Source organism: Halichoerus grypus, chromosome 14 (genome assembly GCF_964656455.1).
Source record: "Halichoerus grypus chromosome 14, mHalGry1.hap1.1, whole genome shotgun sequence".
NCBI classification, from domain to species: Eukaryota; Metazoa; Chordata; class Mammalia; order Carnivora; family Phocidae; genus Halichoerus; species Halichoerus grypus.
The window spans coordinates 92774624-92799572 of NC_135725.1; the positions used below are offsets into that span (position 1 = coordinate 92774624).

General features: G+C 66.5%; 1 protein-coding gene across 1 annotated transcript in view; it reads right to left on the reverse strand.

Moving 5' to 3' along the window:
- Positions 1–24949, reverse strand: part of NOTCH1 (notch receptor 1) — a 43990-nt gene that overhangs the window by 17620 nt on the left and 1421 nt on the right. The window contains exons 2-13 of the mRNA XM_036095267.2: positions 24287–24368; positions 7914–8176; positions 6988–7326; positions 4792–4914; positions 4233–4466; positions 3852–4007; positions 3518–3703; positions 3111–3224; positions 2186–2299; positions 1808–2041; positions 1618–1728; positions 960–1152 (exon numbers count right to left, since the gene is read on the reverse strand). Coding sequence (XP_035951160.1) covers positions 960–1152; positions 1618–1728; positions 1808–2041; positions 2186–2299; positions 3111–3224; positions 3518–3703; positions 3852–4007; positions 4233–4466; positions 4792–4914; positions 6988–7326; positions 7914–8176; positions 24287–24368 — 2149 coding nt within the window. The remainder of the gene's footprint in view (positions 1–959; positions 1153–1617; positions 1729–1807; positions 2042–2185; positions 2300–3110; positions 3225–3517; positions 3704–3851; positions 4008–4232; positions 4467–4791; positions 4915–6987; positions 7327–7913; positions 8177–24286; positions 24369–24949) is intronic.

The following is a 24949-nucleotide window of genomic DNA, read 5'->3' on the forward strand; positions in this document are numbered from 1 at the left end:
TGGGACAGCGCCTCACCCAGGCCGGGGTCAGGCCACGTGCCACTCGGCCCCCACGTGGCCTTGAACAGAGAGCAAGGGCTCCCTGGCCACGTCAACAGCCCACCTCCACAGGGCAGCGCTGGGCACGCAGCGCGTGTCAGAGACAAAGCAAGCTCCAGCCGCCCCGTGCCCTCGCCCTGCCGACGCCGCGTGTGCGCTTCTCCCACGCCGACCGGTTCCCCAGCTCTGGGTGTCCTACACTCAAGTACTGGTGTCGGCACAGACGCCATGGGAGACGGGCTCAGGCTCACACACGGCGCCCACATCAGACGCCCACCACGTGGCCGGGCTGTCACCCATAAACTGGGGGTCCCGAGACCCTCTCCTTGAGACTGCGGACATGCCGGAACGGCTCACAGCACTCAGAGAAAGTGTACTTGCCGGGTTAGCGGTTAATACAAGTTGAACCTCAGGAGCAACTGAATGGGAGAAACGCACGGGATGAGGCACGGGGGGGACCAGGCCTCCCAGCGCGTCCACGTGCCCGGAAGCTCTCTCAACCCCTGGGTGACACGGGCGAGCCTGATCCAATCTCTGGCCTTGGGACTTAACTCAACCTCCTGCCCCCCTCCCCTGCTGGGAGGTCACATGGCTGGCCCCCCAGGCGCCCGTCTTTTGGTGACCGCAGCCCCCTCGTTAATGTGAACTCCGGTGTGGTTCAAAACGCCCCTTTCCCCACTACGGTTCGGAAGCTAGCTCAGCAGCCAGGACGAGAAACGAGACAGGTGAGCACGTCACAGAAACGCGGGGTGCGGAGAGCCCGCACACGCGCCTCGGGTCACCGAGACCTGCACCCTGAGCCGACCGTGCCCACGCCAGGCTCTGGGGAGGAGGGCCGGGCCAACCATGTGCCGGTGGGGGGCGCGGCTGCGGCCCGTGTGCGGCTCTGCTCCCCCCACAGCGCCCCCGCCCGCGCCTACCCGTTGAGGCTGTCCCGGCAGGCCCCGTGGATGCAGGGGTCGCTGCTGCACTCGTTGACCTCGGACAGGCACGTGGGGCCGTGGTAGCCCTCGGGGCAGCGGCACGTGAAGCTGTTGACGCCGTCCTCACAGGTACCCCCGTGATGGCAGGGGTTGCCCGCGCACTCGTCGATGTTCACGTTGCACATGCTCCCTGTGGGCGGGGGTGGGAGCTCAGACACCCACACCCCAGGGCCCCCCGAACCCCCCAGGAGAGGACAAGCTTCGGTGAGCAGATTCTGGCCCCAGAGCCCCGGTTTCCCCCTCTGCTGAACGGGGGAGGACACCCAACGCCCCTCCCTGGTCCTCCTGAGGCGTAAGCCGGCTCAGCCGGGGCTTCCCACGCGAGCGCAGTGGCCCCGGGCACAGGGCCCGCAGCATCCCGACAGCCCAGACGGGCCTCCACGGTGGATGGTGGTGGCGGCAGACACAGGACGTGCGCCCAGGACTCTGGCTCTGACCAGGGACAGAGGCTCGAGGGTGCCCATCCCAGCGCTGGTCAGAGCCCCGGGTCCCCGCGCTCCCCGCCGCAGTCGGCCGCCACCGGCAGCACCCTGCTCTCCGCTGCCCGAGCTGGCCCGCCAGGGCCCGGGGGGGACGGAGCGCGCGGGCCACTCACCCGTGTAGCCGGGCTCGCACGCACACTCGTAGCCGTCGATCTTGTCCAGGCACGTGCCCGAGTCGCAGGGGCTGCTGACGCAGTCGTCCAGGTTCGTCTCACAGTTGGGTCCTGGCGGTGGGCAGCACTGCGGTCAGCCCCCCGCCCCCCGCGTGCCCCGCCCCGCGCCCCGCCCCCGCGCCCCAGGCACCTGTGGTCCCCTTGAGGCAGGAGCAGAGATAGGCGTTGTCGCGGTCCTGGCAGGTGCCGCCGTGCTGGCAGGGCTGGCTGTGGCACTCGTTGATGTTGCTCTCGCAGTGGTGGCCCGTGTAGCCCGGCCGGCACAGGCAGGTGAAGGTGGCCACCCCATCCTTGCACACCCCATAGTGGCACGGATCGGGGTCACACTCGTCGATGTCCACCTCGCAGTGCGGCCCCGTGTAGCCTGCAGGGCGGGGCCCGGGGCGTCAGGGCGGCTGCTCCCGGAAGGCCGCCAAGCGGACCTGGCGCTCTCATGCTCCCGAAGGGGAGGACTGGAGCGTGCTGTTCCTCACGGGCGGCCCCCCGCCCCCTTCCCCGGGCCCCACACCTTCTGTGCACACGCAGGTGTAGGTGTTGGGCCCGTCCAGGCACTTGGCGCCATTCTTGCAGGGCGTGCTTGCACACTCGTCCACGTCATACTGACACAGATGTCCGGTGAAGCCTGGGGCCGGGGGAGGGCTGCCATCAGATGCAGTGGGTGCCGGGGGCCCCCGGCTGAGTCCCAGCTGGACCAGAGCAGGGACTTCCTGGGATAGGCTCCCCAAAGCCTGCTGCGGCCAGAGCTCAGGAGACCTCCTATCTCTCTTCTTGCCCCCTTTCAGCTCCTGCCCCTCTAAGAAGAGCCCTTTCCCCGACTGACCCCAGCCGCCACGGCTACAACCGTGTCGGGCTGTGAATGAGGTCCCCAGTATCTGCGATGGCCGATTTATACCCTGCAGGCCCAGGCTCTGACCTGCAAATGCCTCCCGGGGCCCGGTGCCCCTGGACCTACAGATCCCGCCTGCCCCAAGCTCCTCAGGCCCTCCTGACGGTCACGTCCACTGTGGGCCACGTCCACTGTCCATGACGGGTCATGCCCGCTGCGGGGGGCGCAGGCCAGGCCGACTCCCTCCCAGCTGCGAGCCCTCCGAGCGCCGGGCTGGCACCTCTTGCCCACCTACGCCCCTCGGGGGTCTGGGGAGTACACTGCTGCTCCCAGGGCACTCGTCCCCAGGGAACCACAGCACCCAGGAGGATTTCTGGGCCCTGAGTGCCCCTTGCCCCCCCCAGCAAGGCGGGGGGCCAGCACCCCCTGCCCAGCCTGGCCCAGTCGTTCCTGAGGTGAAGTCCCTGCAGGCCCGCCCCTGGGGCCCCTGTAGGGAGAGGCTCGTGCAGGACGAAGCCCAGGGCCCCCCAGCGGAGCGTCAGGGCTCCTGGGCCAGTGCCCCCGGGGAGGGCGGGCTCGGCGGCAGCCCTGAGGGGGCGGGCCTCACCCGTGGAGCACTCGCACAGAAACTCGTTGATTTTGTCCAGGCAGCGGCCGTTCTGGAGACAGGGGCTACTGGCACACTCGTCCGTGTTGACCTCACAGTGCACGCCCTCGTAGCCTGGGGGTGGGGATGGTGAGGGGGCACGGGGCCCATGAACAGCCTCAGCCGGCCCACCACAGCTGGGGGCTCTGCGCAGAGAAAAGGCCCCCGGCTCCTGCTGCCCACGGAGCCGACCACCCAGCACCCCCACGCGTGCCCTCCCACGGCTCGCCTGGCACCCCGGGGCCCACCCTCCCACCCAGCCCTGGTGCTGCTCTGTGGGCTGGTGCCCCGGGGGCTGGCCCGGGCGGCTGTGGAGGCCGGGGCGCTGCAGGGCCCACCCCGACGGGCCGGAGGCTGGCTCCACGTACCGGGCATGCAGATGCACTGGAACTCCCCGATCTGGTCCAGGCAGGTGGCATCATTCTGACACGGGTTCGAGATGCACTCATTGACGTCGATCTCGCAGCGGGGGCCGGTGTAGCCTTGTAGACACTGGCACTCGAAGGAGCCCAGCGTGTTGATGCACTTGCCCGCGTGCTCACAGGGGTTGGCACCTGGTGGGGGGCAGGGGGCACGCGGCTCCGGTGAGAGGCTGCTTCAGGCACCCTGATCTCCGGGCCGTCGTGGGGCAGGACCGCCGCCCCCACCAGACCAGGAACGCCCGTCCAGCAGCCTCCCCCACTGCCGGCCGCCCCGACGCACCCAGCGAGCACTCGTCCACGTCCTGGCTGCAGGCCGGCCCCGTGTACCCCGAGGGGCAGGTGCAGATGGCTTTGCCATTCACGGGGTTGGTGTCACAGTTGGAGCCCTCGTTGCAGGGGTTGCTGATGCAAGCGTCGTTCAAGTGGCAGAGCAGGCCTGGGCGGGACGGCGGCGGTCAGCGGGGCCCCCGCCCCAGCCTGGGGACGGCAGGCCCCCCACGGCCACGCTGCCCAGCGGCCCCGTCAGGCCCACGACGACCGGGTCGCTCCGGCAGGCTCGTCAGCAGCGGGCCTGCCCCCCTGCGCCCCCGGCCCTCCTCCCTCCAGCCGCCACAGCCGCGCGTCCGGGGGACGGTGCGCCCCGGCCCCTGCTGGCACTCACCCGTGCGGCCGTGGGGACACTCGCAGTAGAAGGAGGCCACGCGGTCGTGGCAGGTGGCGCCGTGGAAGCAGGCGGCGCTGGCGCAGTCGTCAATGTTCTCGCTGCAGTCCTCGCCCGTCCAGCCGTTGACGCACACGCAGTTGTAGCCGCCGTGGCTGTTGTGGCAGGTGCCGCCGTTCTGGCAGGCGTTGGGCATGAGCTGGCACTCATCCACATCCTCGGTGCAGTACTGACCTGCGGGGGGCGGGGGCCGAGGCCGTCGGGCTGGGCGAATGCCGCCAGGGCCCTGGACCGCGAGGCGCGGGGTCTGCTTCCCCCGGGAAGCCTCCGCCCGCCGCCAGCCCGAGCCTCTGCTCTGCTGCGGGCACAGGGGCTCGGGGGGGGGGGCACGCTTGTCCGCCATCCCCAGACGCGAGCCCCAGGCTGGGCCCAAACCCAGGGAGCCCAACTGCGGCAGGCGGTGTGGCCGCTGGGGTGGGGACCTCAGAACCCGGCCACACATCCCCCGGGCTAGACCGGGCTGGGAGCCCCCTCCCCCAAAGCCGGTCCCGGCGCGCACCTGTCCACTCTGGGGGACAGCGGCAGTTGTAGGTGTTTACGCCGTCCACGCAAGCACCTCCGTTCTTGCAATTGTTGCCGGGACAGTCATCCACGTTCTCCTCGCAGTTCTGGCCGGTGAAGCCTGCGGCGGGAGGAGCCGGGAGCCCGGTCAGGCCCTGGCCGCAGGGTCGGGCGGCATGGGCCTGCTCCGGCGTCTCCCTGGCTGGACCCACATGCCCTGCTCTGGGCGGGGTGCTGCCCCTCCGTGGCCTGTGCTGGGGTGCCCACCGCCCTGGGGCCCTTGGGGTCCAGGCCCTGTCCCCTGCTCTCCCTGCTCCCCGTGTGACCAGGCCCCCCACTCCAGAGCCCGCAGGTGACACGTTCCTCTCGTGAATCGCTTGGCCCAGGGCCGGCTAAATAGACAGGGACTTGGGAACATGGGACTCTGGAGGTGCTCCTGGAAACATCCTTCTGTAGCCGAGCTCCCTGTGGCTGCCTCCAGGCCGGCACCACGCGAGGGCTCCCAGGGCGCCCCGTGGGGCCGCATCACGTGCCGCATCTTAGGGGACTGCCCTGGGGCTAGGGAGGCTCCGGGCAGGGGACTTCAGGAGGCAGTGCACACACGTGGCCCTCAGCTTCCCAGGAACAGAGGTGTGGTTCCCCAGCGTGGGGCCAGCCTCCGCCACATGGCCTCCACGCCAGTCAGACATTAACGCGCTCAAGTCCCGCTCGTTCAATCATCAACCAAGAAAGGTGTGCTGGGCAGGAGCCCAAACCTGCAGCCGGTTACTAATTAATGCCCCTCCCGGGATGCCTTTGAACTCCTCTCTTGCCCTTGGAGAGCCAGTCTCCTCCCTCGGGGCCCTCCACCCTACCCGTGCTGTGGGGGGCAAAAGCAGGAGGCCTGGAAGAGCCGAAGTGCGAAGTGGACAGTGTTTTGGAGGGAGCACCCCTGATGGGAGCCCAGAGCCCGAGCTGTGACTCCCACGTGTGCTAGAGTGGACCTCGAGCACGGCTTTTCCCCGTGTCTTGGAGGATCTCCTATGGTGCAGTGGGGCACACGAGCTCCAGGCATGGGGTATCCTCCGGCGGGTCCCCCACACCCCGCATCCTCTGGCCCTCGCTGTAGCCCCAAGGGGGCAGTCCCCTCTTGAGCCACGCGGCTGGATGGGAGGTCCCAGGCCCGAGGTCACCGGGCCAGCAAAAACACATCTGAACCCAGAACCCAGGGGTGGGCCTGGCAACTGGGCGTAGCTCTCAGCTCCCGGGGAGAGCCGAACAGCCAGCAGCACTGGGCGGTCAGGTGGCGAGGGAAACACCCAGCGCTGCCCAGGAAATGCACGTGCCTGGCGTCTGCACGCAAAGGCGGATGGTGCGGTGATGAGCCCAGGGCTATGTGGCCGGCAGGCAGGCCACTTCCCCTTTGCAGGGTCCACGCAGTATGACGGCTGGGGCAGTCCTCCCGGTACCCCTGCACTCCCGGCACCCAAACCCCGCGACCCCCCCTTCTTGGCTCTCCTCCTCCCCTGCCCCAGGCCCACCTAACTGCCAAGGCATGCGGCTGACGTCTACGAGGTTGGCAACCCTCCTGTCAGTATTATTTTTAGATCATCATCAGCAAAACGGACTCAAAAGCTGTGATGCGAAGACCAGCCCGTGCAACAGGGCCAGCGGCCATGGCTGGCTGCCCCTCGCCGTCCCCCACACCCACGGGAGACAAGCCAGCGGGGGGTAGTCACGTGCCCCAGCGAAACGGGAGGCCCAGGGCGACGCAAGCCAAGTGTCCCAGCCAGGCTGTGGTGAGTTTCACAACTGGCACAAGGTTTCCAGGGAATTCAAGGGGGGGGCTCATGCCCACCACCCAAGGAGGCACCGAGCAGGGCGAAGGGCCAGGGGCCACGAGGGCAGGACCCCCAGGGAGGGCACATCTGTCCAGCCCGATTCACCCAGGGCCGCATCTCACTGACGAGCCTGCCCTGGGGGCTGCAGGGACCCCGGGTCCCTGGTACAGGGGGCGGGGGGGGTGGAAGTGTTGGGGGTCACAGCAGACCCCACCCCCAGGCAGAAGTGGGATGGCCAGGGACCGGGGTGACACCTGGACCCCGATTCAAGCCGCTGCCTGACCGGTACCCTTTCCAGACCCGCCCCTGTTCCCACACCCCTGGGTCCCCCTCGGGGCCTGCCAGCGGCAGCGGGGAGACCGGCGGGACGGTACCTGGCAGGCAGGCGCACTCGTGGGTGGTGTCCCCCGTGGGGCGGCAGGTGCCCCCGTTCTGGCAGGGGGAGGGGCTGCAGGGCACGTAGGGCAGCTCGCAGTGGGGGCCGGTGTGGGAGGTGCGGCAGGTGCAGCGGTAGGAGCCGACCTCGTTGTGGCAGGTGCCCCCGTTCTGGCAGAGCCGGGGGTTCTGGCTGCACTCATTCACGTCCTGCCTGCAGGTGGGGCCGTGGAAGCCGTGCGGGCAGCCGCAGATGTACGAAGCCTCGAAGGGCAGGCACTGGCCGCCATTGGCACACGGGTTGGAGGCGCACGGGTCGGCCTGCTGGCACGTCTTCCCTGGTGGGCGAGGGGCAGTGAGCGGGTCACGCGGGCCTTCTGGCTGCCCGCGGCCAGGCCTCCTCCAGGCCCCGGGGGGGCGGCTTCCAGGCACCGTGGAGGAGCCAGCCTGGCACGGACCTACCAGCATCCTCTCTTTAGTCCCCAGGACCCACGGCAGGACACGGCCATCTGTCTGTGGACAGGGACCGAGGTTCCCAGGACGCACGGCTGGCGGGGGGGGGGGCGGCCTCGAGACCTGACCCGGTGTGACCCCTCCAGAGCCCCACGCAGCGTCAGAGCCCCCGACGGAGGCTGGCCCACCCCCGAGCACAGGATGAGACACAGGACCCCCTTCCTCACGGGGGCAGGGAGGAGTGGGGGCCCTGGAGCAGGGCAGCCACAACCGGACAACTTCAGGGCTGGGAAGGGGCGTGGGGACTCTAGCGTAGGAGTCACCGACCCCAGCGACCTGAAGGAAGCTCTGGAGCCTCTCCCAGCTCCACAGACCGACCGGGCATCTGCCCCGCTCGTCACGGCACGTGGGCAGCCGGGGCAGGGCCAGCGTCTGAGGGTCCTCGGGGCCGCCACCTGCCGCCCTCTCTCACCTGACCAGCCCGGGGGGCAGCGGCACTTGTACTCGGTGAGCGTGAGCAGGTCACAGGTGCCCCCGTTGCGACAGGGGGTGGAGAGGCAGGCGTTGTCTTGGGGCGTCAGGCAGAGGGGCCCGGAGAAGCCCAGGCGGCAGGTGCAGACGTAGTCCACCAGGCCTCCGCGGTCCACCACGTGGCACGTCCCGGCGTTCTTGCAGGGGGCGCTGAGGCAGGGGCTGGGCGCCTGGCATCGCTGGCCCACGAAGGCCCCGCTGCAGCTGCGGCAGACACAGCAGAGTGGTTACTCGCGCCGGCGCCCCGGCCAGCCGCCCCCATCACCCAGCACCGGCATCTGTGGGGGTCGTGGCTGCCCCCGGGGAGCGCGGTGGCTGTCGGGCCCCACCCCGGGCGGGGCGCAAGGCCGGGCCGGGGGCTCCTCAGGGGGCAGCTGAATGATCTGGGTCCAGGGGGGAGGCTGCACAAGAGCACGCATGTGCCAAACACCACTGAGCTGCACACTTTAAAGTGGTTAACGTTACATTCAATGAATTTCACCTCAATAAAAAAAAAAGATTCTGTTAATTGGGGCAACGGGCTGGAGACGAGAACGCATAGCGAGGCCCGGCCTGGGTTTCAAAACCCTCGCGAGCGTCTGCATGAGCGCCTGGACGAGCCAGCAGGAAGGGGCCACAAGGCGGGTCCCAGCCACTCCCCGCGAAGGAGCGCTCTGACGCTCTTCTGTTCTGGGGGCTCACGGCTTTTCTGCTTTCACTACGGACGCAATCGTGAACGTACGAGGGCCAAGACGCAGCAGATCGTCTCCCATTTCCTTTCCGATGTGGCGTCTTTCTGCTGGAGGTCTTACCTGACGGGAATACCACTGGGACATGGTTGGCGCCCATCCCCCCCCCACGCTCAGCGCCCAGATATGGTTTTCCCTTTCGGGATCAAGTCTTCACAATGTCCAGACAACATGAGCCGGGAGCAGACACACCCATTTCATGGCAAGAGAAATCAAGGTGCGCGGAAGAGCATCCTTCCTGAGCTCTCGGTGAGCCAGCCCGGGGCTGGGGAGCTGGGGGTGAAGGCTGCCATGTCCGCCAGGTCTGTGCCCTGCCCCAGAACATGCTGCTCGGGCTCCAACAGGAGCGGACAAACTGGGAGGGGGGGCGTCTCACGGGTTCCTTGCAGGGATGGGGCTCCGCGCAGGCTACCCCCACCCCAGGGCCCCCCTTGGCCACCTGTTGGCCCAGCTTCTGGAGCCTGGGCCATAAATTGCCCACTGAGGTCACCTTGTGGCCTTGTACTGGAGGGAAAAGCTCAGTAAAGGCTCTGGGACCGGCCAGGCATTGTTCTTCCCAGGGGCGAAGGCTCTGAGGCATAACGTGCCCCTGGCCCGCCTCTGGCCCACAGCGGCCTGGGAAGGCAGCCGGGACGCCACACCCACAGCTCTGGGCACCGGGTCGGCAGGGCCTCCACCCCCCGGCAGAGGCGGGTACTGGCGGGGAAGCTCAGGTCCCCGGATGAAGAGAGGGCTCTCCTGAGCATGGAAATATCCCATCTTCCAGAGCCCAGCCAAGAAGGGGCTGCCCCCTGCCGGTCCTCGCTGCGTCCCCTCCTGCCTGCCCCTGGGACTAGAACCAGACCCGCATGGGTGGGGTGGCGGTTTGGGGGGCCGGGGTCTCGGAGTCTCTGCATTTCTCAGCAGTGGGCTGCTCCCCAGTCTGTCCCCAAGGCCTGGGACGCGTCTGTCTCCCTGCAGGTTTTTATCTGCGGTGGCAGCTTGGGGAAGGCGACAAGGACGACACAAAATGGCCCCCCTGGCCCACCATCTGTTGTCAGAAGCCAACAGTCCCAAACCAACTGGCTTCAAGAAAACCGGTCGCCCGGGGCGGGGCGGGGCGGGGCGGGGGAGGTAACTCAGGCCGGAGTCAGGCTCCTGCCCAGCCTGGTGGGGAAGCAGGCCACGGGGCCGGTGGCTCTGGCACGGGGGACTCCCGCACGACCACGCTCCAGGACTCCGGGGAGTTACCGACCGTGGGCTCCGGCTCCGGCCTGAGTGGCACTGGGAGCCCGGAGTGGAGCGGCGGGGGATGGGTGTGGGGGGACAGGCCGCACCTCCCCCAACCTATCAATGCCCTCCATTGTCAGGCAGGACCTAGCCACCGCGCCACTTGGAGAAAAGGCTCTTTTTTCTTTCCCAGCCACTGACGGAGCGGGAGGATGGTGGGTCCTGGGTAGAGGGCGCTTGCCTTGTCCACATCCCCCCTGCCCAAGCCCTGCTGGCTTGAGGGCAGGGAAGTCTTCGGGGTCCTGGGGGGCGTCCTTGGGTCCCCCCTGCCACTAGACAGATCCCTAACTTGTCCAGATGTTGGGCATCCCCAGATGGACTGGAAGGCTCTGCCTGGATACACACCCCAAACCCTCCAGCCATGGGACAGTGTCCCTGTGAGCAGCCCCCCTGCTATGGCTCAGGAGTGGGGACCCCCGTGGGAAGACCGTGGGACAACCCACCTGGATGGGTGGCATCCTAGCCAATGAGGCTGGGTCATGCCGGGCCAGCGAGGGAAAATACGCCAATAAATCAGGCGTCACTAGCATGGACAAAGGCCGGCGGGGAGCAGGTGCGCTTGTGGCCGGGGACGCGGGCAGCAGCTGATCCCAGCCGGGCGCGGCGGGCCGCCAACCAGGGCGGGTGGGGCAGGGGGCCAGGGGGGCTCCTCCGCGGGGGGGGGCGGGGAGCCGCGGCTGAGAAGGCCAATTGTCTCCCCTACTCCTGCCCAGGCCAGGCAGACAGCACCGTGAAGGCATGCTGCCCGGCCCAGGCTGGCTCCCGGGCTGGGCCTGGACGTGGCCACCACCACCAGCACCCCAGCTCCAGGACAGGCAGGGCCACGAGGGGAGGGGTGGCCCCTGGAGGAGGGGCAGTGGAGGCAGGTGCTTTGTGGGGCAGTGTGGGGTGCGAGGTACAGGGGCTTGGCTGGGAGCCTGAGCCAAGAGGAAGACCAGGCCAGGCACAGGGTCTGGGACTGGAGGCGGGTGGAGCACCTTTGGGCCAGTCCTGGAGGCCATCCTGCCCCCACTGTGCGCCCCCCCCGGCTCCGGGCAGCCTCCAGTCATCTCTCTCCTCTGCACCTGTGGACACCTCTGCCCACCTGGCCACAGCACAGGAGCTCCCCGGGGATGGACACCTGTGGCCCCCTCTGCCCATGGCACCCAGACTTCCCGAGGGGGCCGGAGGGACCCTCTGTCCTCAATGCCTGTCCTGGGGGTCGGTGTAAGTGCCTGGTGGGGAGGGGCCGTGGGCCCGGCAAAGGGAGCGGCACCCAACAGCTGCCTGGAAAGTGAGAGGCTTCCCAGAGTGGGCCCGGCTCAGGGCCTCGGGGGGCCTGAGGGATACCTCCTGCCGACCCGCACGCCCCTCCTGTCCGGGCAGGGCGGCGAGCCCAAGACAGCCGGGGTGAGCCCCCTACAGACTGGACAGGGACGGTCCGCCCAGCGTACTGCGTGGCTCCCGCGCCTCACCGCCCCTCCTCCAGGCCACCCAGCACCTGCTCCCCCACCTGCCCTTCTCCCGCCCTCCGTGCTGCCTGCCCCTCCGACAAGCCAACCCATGCTGGCCGCGGCAGGTGACTGACAGGTGGGCTGGGGGCTCCGGGGGCAGGGCCACAGAGGGGGCCGACGGGGGGCCAGGCTTCCGGCAGACCGGGCGGAGGAGCGCCAAATGGCTGCCGGGCCTGTTGTCCTCGGCCGGCCCGGCTTTGTCCCCGCCTCAGTATTTCCACTGTGCTCACTCCCGCCCTCCCCAGCCAGCACTGCTCCATAGAAATGCGACTCCAGAAAGCATCCGGAGGCAGATGTTGCTGCGACCTTTCACCCGGGACTAATTCTAAATTGTGCTGTTTTCCTTTCTAAGCTAAGCAGCCATCTGCCACCCCCAGGGGACAGATGACAGCTCTCTTTGCCCCAGACTAGGAGAGAGCGGGAGGGAGTCGTGAGGAGTGCTGTGCTCAGCTCTGCCCTCAAGGAGTTTGTGGTCCAGAGGCGAGCACGGGGCCCTGCACCCTGGCCAGCTGGGGGGGCAGTGACGTGGTACCCCTCCTTCTGTCCGCAGGAGGAACCCAAGATACCCCAGGACAGGTGCTTCCTGGGGGCGCAGGTGAAATGTGCTTTGATCAGAGGAACTTTGGGGGGCGGGTGGAGGAGGGGATCTCCGTCCCACTCTGCCTGGGCCTCAGTTTCCCCTGAGGGGGGAGGTCAAGGAACTGCACGTGCTCAGAGGGCCCTCGTGCACATCGCCCGGTGACCTGACCATTTGGGCAGAGGGGACTCACTCTCGCCAGCGCTGGATTTGGTCTGTGCGTGATTTACCGCGTCCCTGGGAACATACTGACGGAACCAGCTGAGCTACACGTGTTTACGGAAAGCTGTGGAGACGCAAGGACTTTGCCTGCCCAGAGGGGACCCACCCTGCCAGGAGCGGGACGAGCTCGGGCGGGCACTCCGAAGGTGGGCAAGGCCCCCGCCTCCCGACGCAGGGAACGCCCTGCCCTGCCCACCCCACCGAGCAGCCTGCATCCCGGGCTCCTTGCTATAAAGAGCCACCTGGATGTAATTAGCACCCCTTCCTTAACCGACTCAACCTGTCCCGAGCAGAACGACCCCAGGGTAGCGGGGAAGGCCTGCTCCCAGCCCAAATTCCCGCCGCTGCCACCAGCTGGGCCAGCGCCTCCTGGCCGCGGAATGGTTACTTGGGAGCAGAACAAGGAGGTCATTCCTCACCGACCCTGCCCCCAAGCTGCCTGCTCCCCACAGGGCCCTGGCTCTGCAGCGGACTGCCTAGAAGCCCCCTCCCCACGTCACCCCTGCTGGCCCTCCACGAGCCTGCTGCCCAGGAAGCGCCTGGGGCCCTTGGGCTCCTGCTGTGTATGGGCCAACCAAGTCAACATCACTGGTGTCCACTGGTCACAAGGGGTGGGGAACACGGCTGCTTCCTGATCCTGCTGGAGCCCAATCCTGTGGTGCTCCTCAAAGGCCCATCGCCTTCCACCCAAACCACCGACACGGGACACAAAACTAGGGCCCACCCACCCCTGGACAGCTGGGCCAGGAGTTTCTGAGACCCTGGCCTGGGGAGAAGAGAACCACCCACGTCCCAGCCCACCTAAATGGGGCCACCCGTGGACTGGGTGGGGAGGCTCCTGGCCCCTTGCTACAGGGCCAGACGGAGGCCAGCGTAGAAAGGCATGGGACCCGAGGTCCCCAGAGGTACAGCCATGAGTACTGCGGTCAGTGAGCCCAAGTCTTTCTCTGGTCAAGGCTTGGGGGGGCAGTTCTGAGACCTCAGCCCCCCCTTGGGCAGAGGCCAGTCCAAGTCCCCCCCAAACCCCAGCAGGGGCCACCGTCTTCCAGGAGGCAATGGCTGAGGGATGATGTGCTGACTGCAGGCTGCGCAGGGAGCTCGGTGACCTCAGTGGGCCTCCCCCAACCGTGCCCTGCCCGGGGACCTGGCGTCCTTTCCCACTGGAACAGCCGGGGCAGCTCAGCTGGGGGGAGAGCACCCCCACGGAGATGTGAGAACTGGGACGACTGAGCACTGGCCCCTTGCCTTCCCCCGCAGAGTCCCCAAAGAGCCATGGTGTGAAAAGTCCCCAGGCCCCTCTCACACCTGCAGAAGCCTTGTCCAGACACGGGTCTGCGGCTGAGCTGGAACCCCGCCAGCGCTCTGCTGGGCTCCAGGGGCACCTGACCATGGCCCTCGGCAACCTCCAGGCTTCTGCCCCTTTCTGCTCCGGCTCCCCTCCCCACCTCGACAGGCACGGCGGGGGGGTGGGGTGGGGTGGGGGGGTGTGCCCTGCTCAGGTGTGGGGGTTACTGCCTCCACTGCGTGTGGCCCCAGAAGTGATCCCAGCAGGGGCAGTGGGCGCCTGGCTGAGCGGTGGCCTCCCTCCAGCCTCTGCAGCTGCTGGGCCCCATGGGGGGGACCCTGCCCGTGGCTCCCAGGGCCTCGGGGGGGGCAGCGAGGGCTGACACAGACGGACCCCCCCAAACCAGCACGGCAGCGGTGGCCAGTAGCCCAGGGCAGGTGGGGGCGTGGGGCCTGCGCACGACCCGGGGCCCAGGCCTTCCGGCCCCAACAGCTGCAGACGGGACGGCTGGCTCTTTGTCTTGCATCTCTTCCCCAAGTCGCATCGCTGGGCGCTCTAAAATATGCCGGGTAGAGGAAATGCAGGAAAAGCACGGCTTCCTTCCCCGGCTCTGGGGGAAGCCCTTTGTGTGGGGGATGAACCTGCCCTCCTGGGAAGCCACCTTTCCCACTGCAGGGAAAACAATGCCCCCAATGGCTCATTGTCCCCGTGTCACTCAGGGCTGCCCCACCCTCGACGTGGGAAGTGGCCAGTGGTCTGAAGGGAGGGAAAGGCCAGTATGAGGTCGAGCAGCTTCCTGAGACGGCCCAGCAGCAGGGGACAGAGGCGACCCAGGCCCACCCATGGGGTGGGGAGGGCCGCTGGTTGGCAGAGCCAGCAAGAACAGGGTCCCCCGGGGTCACAAGAGAGCCCTGTGGCAGTGAGGCATGTGAGAACAGTCTGAGAATCCTCCCCCCGTCCCCCAAAAGGCAGAGCCCCAAACTAGAGACAAGGTTGGAAGGTGTGACCTCTCCTGGAGGCCCACTGCCTCCCCCAGCCGCAGGGGCCTCTGCTCCCAAGCAGGCGGAGCCCAGACCCGCACCCCCAGTTGCTCAGATGCAATGAAGGAATCGACAGGCTCACGAGGCCACAGGGAGGGCTTAATCCAAAACTCGATTAATTAAGTCAGCAATTGCAGAGTGAGCTCCCCACCAAAGCCAGAAACGATTCTGGCAGCTTCCCGCCTCCACTCCTAGGAGCAGATGCCGTCTCAGGGGGTGTGGGGAGAGAACAGGCTGCTTAGTGACACCCCGACCCCCTGGCCGGCCAGGGCGGACACTCAGGGGCACTTGAGCTCGTCCAGAGTCTGGGGAGGATGCCAAGGACCCCCTCACGTGGGTTCCCGAATGATGAAATAGGACCTGTACTTAGAGCCCCCCAGCTTCCCCTCGCCGGGCTCCCCCAACGGCCCTGCAGGTGCACACTGGGCCCATTTCACAGACAAGAAAACCAGGCCTCAGGCACGTTATGCCCACAGCACCACCTGGACTTGAATGCAGCTCTTTACCAGGAGCCAGTCACCCAGGGGCAGTCAGAGCAGGGCCGCCCCCGCCCCCCCAGAGGCAGCTTCGGGTCCAGCAGGAGCTCCACGGGTAGAGGAAAGAGCATGTGTGTCCCCTGCACCCCAGATGCCCTGCCCAGGAGGCCTGGGTTTCTCACCTGACCGCCCCAGCCCCAGAGGGCTGCAGCAGACAATGCATTCTTACCCCCCCAAGCTCAGAGAAACACAAAACCCGGGTGGGGGGTAGGGCTCCGGGTGAGAGGTCTGGGAATCAGGAAGCCTCCCAGCCAGCTGGCAGGTGGGACGTCTCTGGGGCCCCGGCTCCTCTGCAGCCCCGTCCAGCAGGAGGGCCGTTCACCCTCCTCCACAGGCCCGGGGGGCTTTCCTGCCCACAGGTGCTGGCACGAGCGGGCGGGAGCTCACAGCCAGCCTGCCCCCGCTGCACTCGGCTGGGACAACCGCAGGGCCAGCTGTGGGCTGCCTCTGGCTCAGCGGTGGTCCCAGAGGTCACCCCCATCCTGCACCGCTCCCCAGCCCCTTTCTCTCTGGCCTCTGCTGCCCACTCACGCCGCTGAGCACGCCCGCCCCCACAGACCAGGCCCCACGCCCCCCAGGCCCGCGTACCTGGCTGTGTAGCCCTTGCGGACACCTTGGGCCCAGGACGGCCTCCAAGGTGCCCTGGGACGCAGCAAATGCCAGAAGACGGAACCCAGGCCCAGGGCCAAGGAGGTGAGGGTGGGGCCTGCGGTCACCCTCTGGGGACACCCAGCTGTCCTGGGACAGCTGACATGGGTCTGGGGCCCTCTGGAGGGCTTTTCCCTGCAGGGAAAGTGGGCAGCTCTCAGGCTGGGCTTGACCCTCTGCCCTAGCATGAGCTCGCCCAAATGCTGGGGCAGACCCGGTCTGGGGGAGCTTTCTGGATGAGGCCTCGGAGCACGAGGGGAGGGCTCCGACAGATTAAAAGTCAACCGATGTGTTCCATCGGGGTACCGACCCGTGTTAGAGCCGTGTGTGGGCCCACATGGACCTTAAGGGGACACTGACCTAGAATCACCCCCGACAGGCCGCAAGGGCTGCACCGCCACCGGCCAGGAGCTCTGTGGGATGCCCCCCTGGCTCAAGGTGCCAGGCCCCATCCTCCCTGAGGGAAAGGAGCTCAGAGAGGTGAGTGGGCAGCCCAAGGTCACACAGCCCAGGTGGCAGAAGGAAGCCCATGCCACAGCCCGTGCTGCCGAGGGAGCCGACACGCCAGCTCAGCGGGAGCGGCGCGCTAGAACGGGGGAAAGCCCCGCTCAGGGCAACCAGCTGGCACTGCAGCTCCTTCCAGAACCTCGAGCCGCCCGCCAGGCTCTGGCCTCAACTTCCGGCTCTGTGCCCACCCCACCACTGGCCCAGGTCAGGTGTGCCAGAGCCCGGGCCCCGACCACCGGGGGAGGGTGCCCCCACGCCCTGAGCCCTGGCCACACGCAGAGGCCGGCACGCACAGCCCTGCCTGGCCGCCCCGTCTGGCTCCCAAGCAGACAGCGCTGAGGCCGCCCTCATTCTGACCACGGAGGGGAAGTGCAGAGGGGGAGCCCCGCCCTGTGGGCCGCCCCAGGGGAGCCGGGACCAGCCAGGCTGACAGGTGGACGAGCCCTTGGGTTGACCCGGAAGGCCCAAGGGTAGTCACCTCACCCAGGCCCTCCCCGGAGGGAGGGGAGACAGAGGCCCCGAGGGGCGGACGGACGTGCGGCAGGACCCTCCCCACCGCCCAGCCTGAGCTCAGCGTCGCTCTTACTGAAAAGCTGTCAGGGAAAAACACACACACTCAAAACTCTGGCTTCTTCCCCAAACCTCTCATTTCCAGTAACTGTGCAGTTTCCGCTCACCAACGACTGACACAGGAAATGGTGGGAGGCAGGTCCCCAGCCCCACGACGGGCCCTGCTGTGCAGGCCCGGACAGACCTTTCCAGATGCCGACAGCTGCCACTCTCCCCCCGCCACCCCCCCCCCCCCCGGTCCCGCAGCGGCTACCCCCCCCCCCCCCGCCCCCGGCAGCCTGGCCGGGCTGGTGGGAGGTCTGTGCTGCTCCCTCCTGGCAGCTTCCTGTCCTGGGCCGCCGGGCTAGGCACAGGCCGGGGCAAACACCTCCCCGGGGCCCGGCGCACCAAGCGGGCTCCCTTAGCCCAGGCCGGTCGGCGGAGGGTCAAGAGCGGGTCTGGCCGGGCCCTGGGTTCTGGCCCCCTGGGCAGATGCTTGTGGCTCAGCTGTGACCCAGGCCAGGCCACCACCGTGGGCTGAAGAAGGCAGGGGGCCGGCAGCCAAGCGGCTGCCCAGGCCCGGAAGGGTCCCCAGGGAAGGGAGTAGCCAAGGGCCCAAGGGCTGCCGCAGCGTCTTCCCACCCCCCTGGCGCAAGACCCCGCGTGGGTCCCAGACATCTCAGGGCAGGTGGGGGGTGGTGTCTGAGACATTCTGTGGCCACCTCTCAAGCCCCAGCCTCCAGGGGCCCCTGCTGTCCCAGTGGGATGGACGTGACCATCCGCCTGGCTCCCCAATGGGGGAGCCGCTCGCTCAGCAAATCGACAGCGTCAACAGAGGGACAAGGGGACCGCTCACCCAGCTTAACAGAACCACCAACTGGAGCACTCGAGCACACGTGACTGATGGCCAGCCCAGTGAGCGCTAAGCTGGGACAGCCGGGGACGAAGCCTGTCACCCACTCACTACGGGGTGGCCAGGACGGGCCCCAGCCCCAGCCCAGCCCAGAAACTGTGACGTGGCCACTCCTCTGGCGAGCACCTCGGTGGCTCCCACCCACACGTCCACCCACCTCTGAGCAGCCTGTGCACGGGGAGCCAGGGGGGTCGGCGAGTATCCCGTGGTCGAGGGGCCCCACCTTGGCGGGGGGAGCTCTTGGGGTGAAGAGCCCAAAGCCGCAGTTGGGCCAGTGCCGTGGGGGCCTCCCAGACCGAGACCCGGCTGGGGGCCGGCAGCTGTGTGTGAGGGACGCTCGGGTTTGGGAACTGCAGGTGGGGGCATCAGAGGCCAGGCTCCCCAGTGCACGCGTCTCCCCAAGGCCCACTGGAAACCAGGACCCCAGGCACTCTTCCTGGAAATGTGAGCCCCCGAGAGCTGCCTCCATTGCTCGGGGGCCCCAGGTCTGACCTCCAGAGAAAGCCCCCAGCCCAGAAGAGCTCAAGAGCCACAGCACGACAAACGGCTGTGGGGGCCAGAGGGGGCAGGCTGCGTGGTGGGAGAGGCCAGGCCTCCCAGAGGGGTCCACGACCCACTCAAAGAAGCAGCTCTGCATCAGGGAGGAAGTAAGGAGAGCACAATGCTTAACCGAACTCATTCACCCTAAAGCGCTAATGACGTGACATCCTGATCCCTGCTGATCCCTGCCCCTGAGCTTGGGGGAAAGTGGGGAAAGTCGTTTTGGGGGCCACCTTTGCCAGAATGCTTCCATCCTAGGAGCAGTGGGTGCAGGGTCGGAAGGGACCGCTCGATGGTGAAACACCGCGGGGGAGAGTTTCTGCCCCAGAATTCCACGGGTCTCAGAGATGCAGAGAAAGCAACCCCCCCACAAACTGCGGGTGAGTCCGGATGCTAACGCTCACAAGTCCGCCTGACCGGGAGGGACCACTCCGCTGCCCTGCGGGAGACATGGAGCCTCCCTTAGCCCAGAAGGCAACCTGGAGGGACCCCATCTGTGTCTAAGAGCGAGAGGCCAGGCCCCCAGCCCTCTCTCATCTTCTACGGGGCCACACCAGGTGACTCTGAGCTGACCCAGGAACATCCAGGACAGGCAAATCCAGAGGCAGAAAGCAGACATGTGGTGGCCGGGGCCGGGGGCCGGGAGAACGGGAGGCCTACTTAGCGGGGCCGGCCTAGAGGTGCTGGGGCGGGCGAGGCCGACGCAGGCCCCACCGTGTAGGAGAGGAGATGTGATGTTGCAGGACCCAACTGCGGGACAGACAGCGGGCCCCGAGGGCAGCGCGGGAGACGGGGGGTGGTGGGGGTGAGGTGGGGGGCAAAGCTCCGGAGCCAGACAACGCTGGAGGTGGCACAGCCTTGGGAACGTATTAAGTGCCCGAATCGCACACTTCAAGTGGCTAAAGCAGCAAAATTCATGATGCCTATAACTGATCACCAAGACACCCACACACGTATCCATCCCCCCCAGTCTTCAGCCCCTCTGTGTCCTGGGGGCGGGCGGGCCCCGTCTCGAGGAGACACCCCAGGGCCCGGGCTGCTCCCGAAAAGGGCCTTCCTCTGCTTGTCCGCCCCTCCTCCAGAACACCTGTGCATCACTACGCCCTCCCCATCGGGCACTGCCCGGCCCCGGGGGCCAGCTGGTGAGAACCCCAGAGCCTAGAGCGGGGCCCAGACTCGCAGAACCTGCCCTCCTGCGCGGCCTGGCCTGACCGCCACGCGCCCCCGCCCCCACCCAGGCATTTACAGGCCTGTCCCAGGGTCCTGCTGGGATGCCGTGGAGGGGAACTCCCTCACGTTCAGAGGGGGAAACGGAGGCCCAGGTTGTGTGTCTGAGGGGGCCCAGCCAGCCAGAGCCACGCTGGCTCTGTATCTTCTAGACCATGCACGGCAGGGCATGGGGGGGGCCACACAGCCCCCCAGAGCCGGTCAAGCCCCGCCATCCCGGGGAACTTCAGGGCCATCAGACACATGGGCCCCACAGTCACAAGGCCCCGAAGCCAGCTGCCTGTCAACGCCTCTGGGAAGCTGTGGATACACCTGCACGCGAAGTGGGGGCTGACAGAAGCTGGCTTCAGACCCCCACCCCCCGCCCGGCCTCAGTTTTTCCCACCTGTAAACTGGCTTTGGAAAAAAAAAAAGACAAGCAGAGCTGGCCAGCACCTGAAGGGGGTGTAAGCCCGCCGAGAAACGCGTCTGCCAGGGTTTTATGGGGCTGTCTGCGCATGGAGTTATTACTGGTACGTTGTTGAGGAAAGCAATCTAGGTGCTCAATCAGCTCTGCAAAGCCACATCCTTTCACTATTTATAGACAAGACATGAAACAGGAAAGGTGCCCTCCCCACTCCGGGAGGGTGCAACCCCTCAGCCCGGCAGGCCCCGGCGGCCCCCACCTGCCAGCACAGCCCCGGCCACCCATCGAAGGCACGGCGAGCACGGAGGGGGCCGGCGCTGGCTCCCGTGGGGTCCCGCGGGCCCCTCCCCGGCCACCAGCTGCAGGGGGTCCCAACACCCACACCGCACCCCCCGCCATCCTGTTGAAGAGCTTCTCCTCCGTCAACTGTTGGCCCTGACCCACCCTCTTCCTGCCAAGGGCACAGTTTCCTTTCTCTTTTAAAAAAAAGTATGTATTTCTTTGCAACGGGAAAAATGTTAGCTTCTGTGCAGAGGCAGGGCCTGGCCCCAGGAGGCGCCTTCCTTCAAAGAAGGCGTGTGCCTTGACGTCTGCGCACAGAGCAGGTGAGCCCGGGAGCCAGGCTGGCCCACCCTGGGTGTCCAACACGTGTGTTTCCAACCTGGTCCCGGGGCCCAGGCGCCACATAAACAGAGGAAGCCCCACAGCAGCCTGGAGAGTTGGGCTGGCCCTCCCCCAGCCTCGCCCAAGACTCCCAGGTGACTCAGTGGAAACAGCCAAACAGGTGACAGGAGCCGACGGAGCGGTCCCTCTGAAGCCCAGGGCCGAGTCACTTCCCCTGCCCGAGCCTCCCGACCTCCCCTCGTAAAGGGAAGTTGTCCTTCGGGCCCTGCTTCCTCGGAGCGGCCAGGGAGGGCTTGGGGCGGCGCGGGCAAGACAGGACAGCGGGCAGGAACACAGGCTTTGGAGAGAGAGAGGCAGGGCCAGGTGCCACTCTGCACCCCGCCATCCTGGCGGATCACACCCCCATGTCCGGCCCACACGGTGTCACAGGCCTGCGAGGAGCCATGTCAGCCCCGGGTCAGGCTGCCCCGCCCACCGAGCTCACCTCTGCCTGACACGTCACACCCACCCACGTGTTCTTGCCAAGAAAGTCACCTCGTCACCCCCACCAGGGCCAGGGCGCCCTGAGCCCGTAGCCATGCCTCAGGCAGAACCCAGCACACAGCAGGTGCTCAAAAGCATCTTTGGGAAAAAGCAAAGAGGACCGGGGATCAGAGCCACGGGCGGTGAGAGAACCCTCAGAGTCGGTGAGCCCCTCCCCAGGCAGCACCTTCTGAGTTCTCCGAATTAACTCATCAGCCAACTAAACATCCGAGAATGAGGATCCTGAAACCAGCCCCGTCAGCTCAAAAGGAGAAGGCAGGCAGGGAACCGGACACTCGGCCGGTGCCTAAAGCATGAGGCTCTTATGCAATCCTCGCACCACGAAGAGATCAATCGTGGGTCAGCTGCGCGTTACAGACGGGGAGTCGGAGTTCAGGTGACCCAGCGACCCGGGGTCACAGAGCTAGGGGGTGGCGGAGCCAGGCCTCAAACACCGGATGGTCCCGGGCTAAAGCCCACCACCTGCCAGCCAGCTGGACTTCCCTCCCAGGTGCCCTGAGCACGATGGCTCACCCCGCTTCTGGGATGACCTGGGAGAGGCCCTGGGCGGGGGGCAGGGGGGGACAGACTTTCTCGTAGGCAGGGGGAATACCTTAGCAATCCTGGGGCCTCAGCTCCCCGCCCAGGCCGGGGCAGCCCCCATAAGCCTTTCAGACTGAGAATGCACGCCCGCCCAAACGGACAACAGTCCCCTCAGGCCTTCTCCCTCCCCCAAACAAAAGAGGGGGAGCCCATGTGAGTATCCCCCCTCTGCACTGACCGCCCTGAGCCTGCCTGCAGGGCACCGCACAGAGCAGCCGTCCAGAAACGGCACTCTGCCCACAGGGACAGGCCACTGGCCCACCACGCCTCAGCTACTCGGTGATATCCTGGGAAGGCTTTCACACCAACAGAAACCTCTTTTTCCGACCCTGAGCCCAGCAGCCACCTGACTCGCGGCCTCTGGGGAAGGTTCCTTCTCTTTGGGGTGGAAACATATGATTCACCAGGTACTAATGTGCCTGGAACCGGAACACCACCGTTTCCCACGCCCTATCCATAGGAGAGCCAGCAAACCGATCCAGAAAGTCAAAGAACTTTCCGAGAGAGTCCAGGACGAATGCTACAGAGTTGGAATTCATACCAAGGTTGGCGCCAGAGGCCTCCACCCTCACACCTTTGAGGAAAGAAGGTGCCTTCCCCACTCGGCCTCCCATACTAGCAGACTTTCTGGGGCCTGAAGGGAACAGAAGGTCCCAGCAGAAGGCACAGGGCCCAGGATCAGAGGGAGCCAGGGCCCCTCACAGGAGTGGCCACGATGTCCCCGAGCTGCACCCCGAGTCCAGACCCATGCCTCTCCACAGGTGGGCCTGGCTGGCACCCCATCCCTGCTCCCCAGTCTCCAACACGGTGTGACCCAGAGGTAGGGCCTCTGAGGACGGTGCTTCCGTTCCGTCTTCCAAGTGGATCTGCGGGGTGTGCACAATGGGGTCTCTGTGGGCCGAGCTCGGCTGAGTGCCAGGCCAGACTAAGGCAGGCTTCCCGCCAAGGAGGAGGGGGGCCCCAGGCCCCAGGGAGAAGACAAGGCCGGCGCCCGGCCCTGAGCAGTGGCCGGGCTTGGGCTGGCAGGGCTCTAGGATTGAGGGGTGGGAGAGCATGCCACACTATCACTCTGTCCCCTTCAAGTGTCTCACCCCAATGCCAAGGAGGGGGATGCAGTAGCCTGCACCCCAAGGCATCCCCCTCTGGCTCAGGCTCCAGCCCAGGGAGACCCCAGTGGCCCCTGGGCCGGGCTGTCCCTGCTCCTTGGTGGCACTGATAAAAGAGTGCTCCCACCTTCCCCAGCACCGCGTCCCTCCTGCCTTCCCAAAGCCCTCTGCAGAAGTGCAGAGACCCCCCCACACACCCCATGGGTGAGCGCGCAGCCAGAGCAGGCCCGGGGCTGGCGGGAAGGGAGTCGTGCATTCTGGGAAGCCACGCATAATTAATCACACGGCATTAATCCGCCTCCCGACAATAGCCGCTGCGCTTCCCCTGAATCCCAGCTGTCGGTCTCTGAATGAAGGGAAACAAGATTTAGGGCATCAAGCGTCGGTGCGGCTTCTGCAGGAAAAGAAAAAGGCCCCAAAAAAGCAAAAAAAAAAAAAAAAAAAAAAAAGTAGTGTGCATTCATTAGCATCTGACAAAGACACAATCCTCTTTGTCTATTAAACTGCTCACAGACCTGCTTAATTGGCTTCAGTTTGGGGGGGATGGGGGCAGTGGAAGGGGGGACTGCTTGCCCACGGGCCAAGGGTTGTCAAGGGAAGGGGCCCTCGGCAGTGGGAATGCAGCACGCCGAGGAGGACGGAGGACCCAGGACCGGCCGGGGAGCTTCCCCCCGGGGGAGGAGGGGCCCTTCCTCCAGCCACCAAGCACCTCCTTGTATTCCCATCGGACGAAGTCGAGCTGAAGGGCACCAGCGCAACAGAAAACTTCTCTGAGGCTGGTGTGCATGGGCAGGCAGGGCGCGCGCTGTACCAGGACTCCCTGCTGGAGTCCGGCAGGCTGCAGCGCGCACCCCCACAACACACACACTCCTGCCCCAGCTGCGGGCCCGGGGCCCGGCCGGTGATGGGCTGGATGGTGGGCCAGACGGTGGGGGGCTGGCAAGATGGAAACCCAGCTCCAGCAGGTACCACCCACCCTCGACCTGGGAGGTGGGCTCCCGATGATGACGATGAGTTCCCCAACCTCACCTGAGGTCAGAGGGGGTTTGCTGGGGAAGGCCGAGGGCCTGGAGGGGCGGGTCGGACTTTGAAAGAGCCCAATTCTGGCTGAGAGGCCCTGCCTGCAGGAGGCACTCCCGTAGGCAGGGTGGTGGGGGCCGGGCCTCTCTAAAGGTCCACAGCCTCCCCTGGTGGGCAACTTGTTTCTCAGGGACTTTAGGAAGAAATGGGGTACCAGGAATTCCCACCTAGTACCCCAGGAGTCCAAGGTGGCCCACAAAGGCGTGCTCGAACCTCCAGCGGCCAGACCAGCTCCACATGCAACATAATTGCTGGTGATTAAGTAATTGCCAGACTCTGTCCAATAAAAGTAGCACGTGACCGCGCCCAGCCTTCTGGGCCATCTCCAGAAGACAATGGCCCAGTGTTCTGTCCCTGCTGGCCCCTGGTGCAGAAGGCAGGGGCTCTGCTCCCGACAAAAGCAACAGGTCCCCACAGGGGCGCAGGGGTGCGTACTCACACACAGGCTTCGGTGCCGTTGGGGAACACTTCACACTTCCCGCCATTCAAGCAGCTCTCACTGGGCTGGGAACATCGCAGGCCTGGGGAGGGGCAAGACGAGAGGTCAGCCTGGGTGGCAGGAGGGCCCTCAGGACAGGGAAGGGCCCACTCCAAGGGGTACAGCTACCCCTCTACCTAGAAGGCTCTGCCTCATCATGGCTTTGCTGGGGGCAGGGGACCTCAGGAACCCTCCCAAATGTGAACCCCAAGGGGCTTCAACACTCTGCCCAGAGTTCTGTAGTCAGAAATGGGGGGAAGGGCAACAGGTTGGCTGGGTGGCAGGTGGGCAGGTCACGCTCGAAGTGGGTAGGGTGTCCTAAAATGCCATCCGGACAACAATGAAGAAGATCTGACATGACCCTGGGCCACTCTCCCAAATTCTGCACCCCCGACCCATCTTCAACGGGTCTTCAACGGGGAGCCCATCGGGGCTGGGGCCCCTATCCAGCCACCAACATTGTCTTGCTGTTCAAACGTGTTCTGTGAAGGGGCGGTGCTGAGGGGGGGGTGGCCACACTGGCCCACCCCCCCCAGCTCGTGGGAAAAGGCGACAGCTGCAAGGCTCAAGGCCCCGCCCGCCAACAAAGCACCAGCCCCGGAATCAGAGCAGCCCATTGTCACC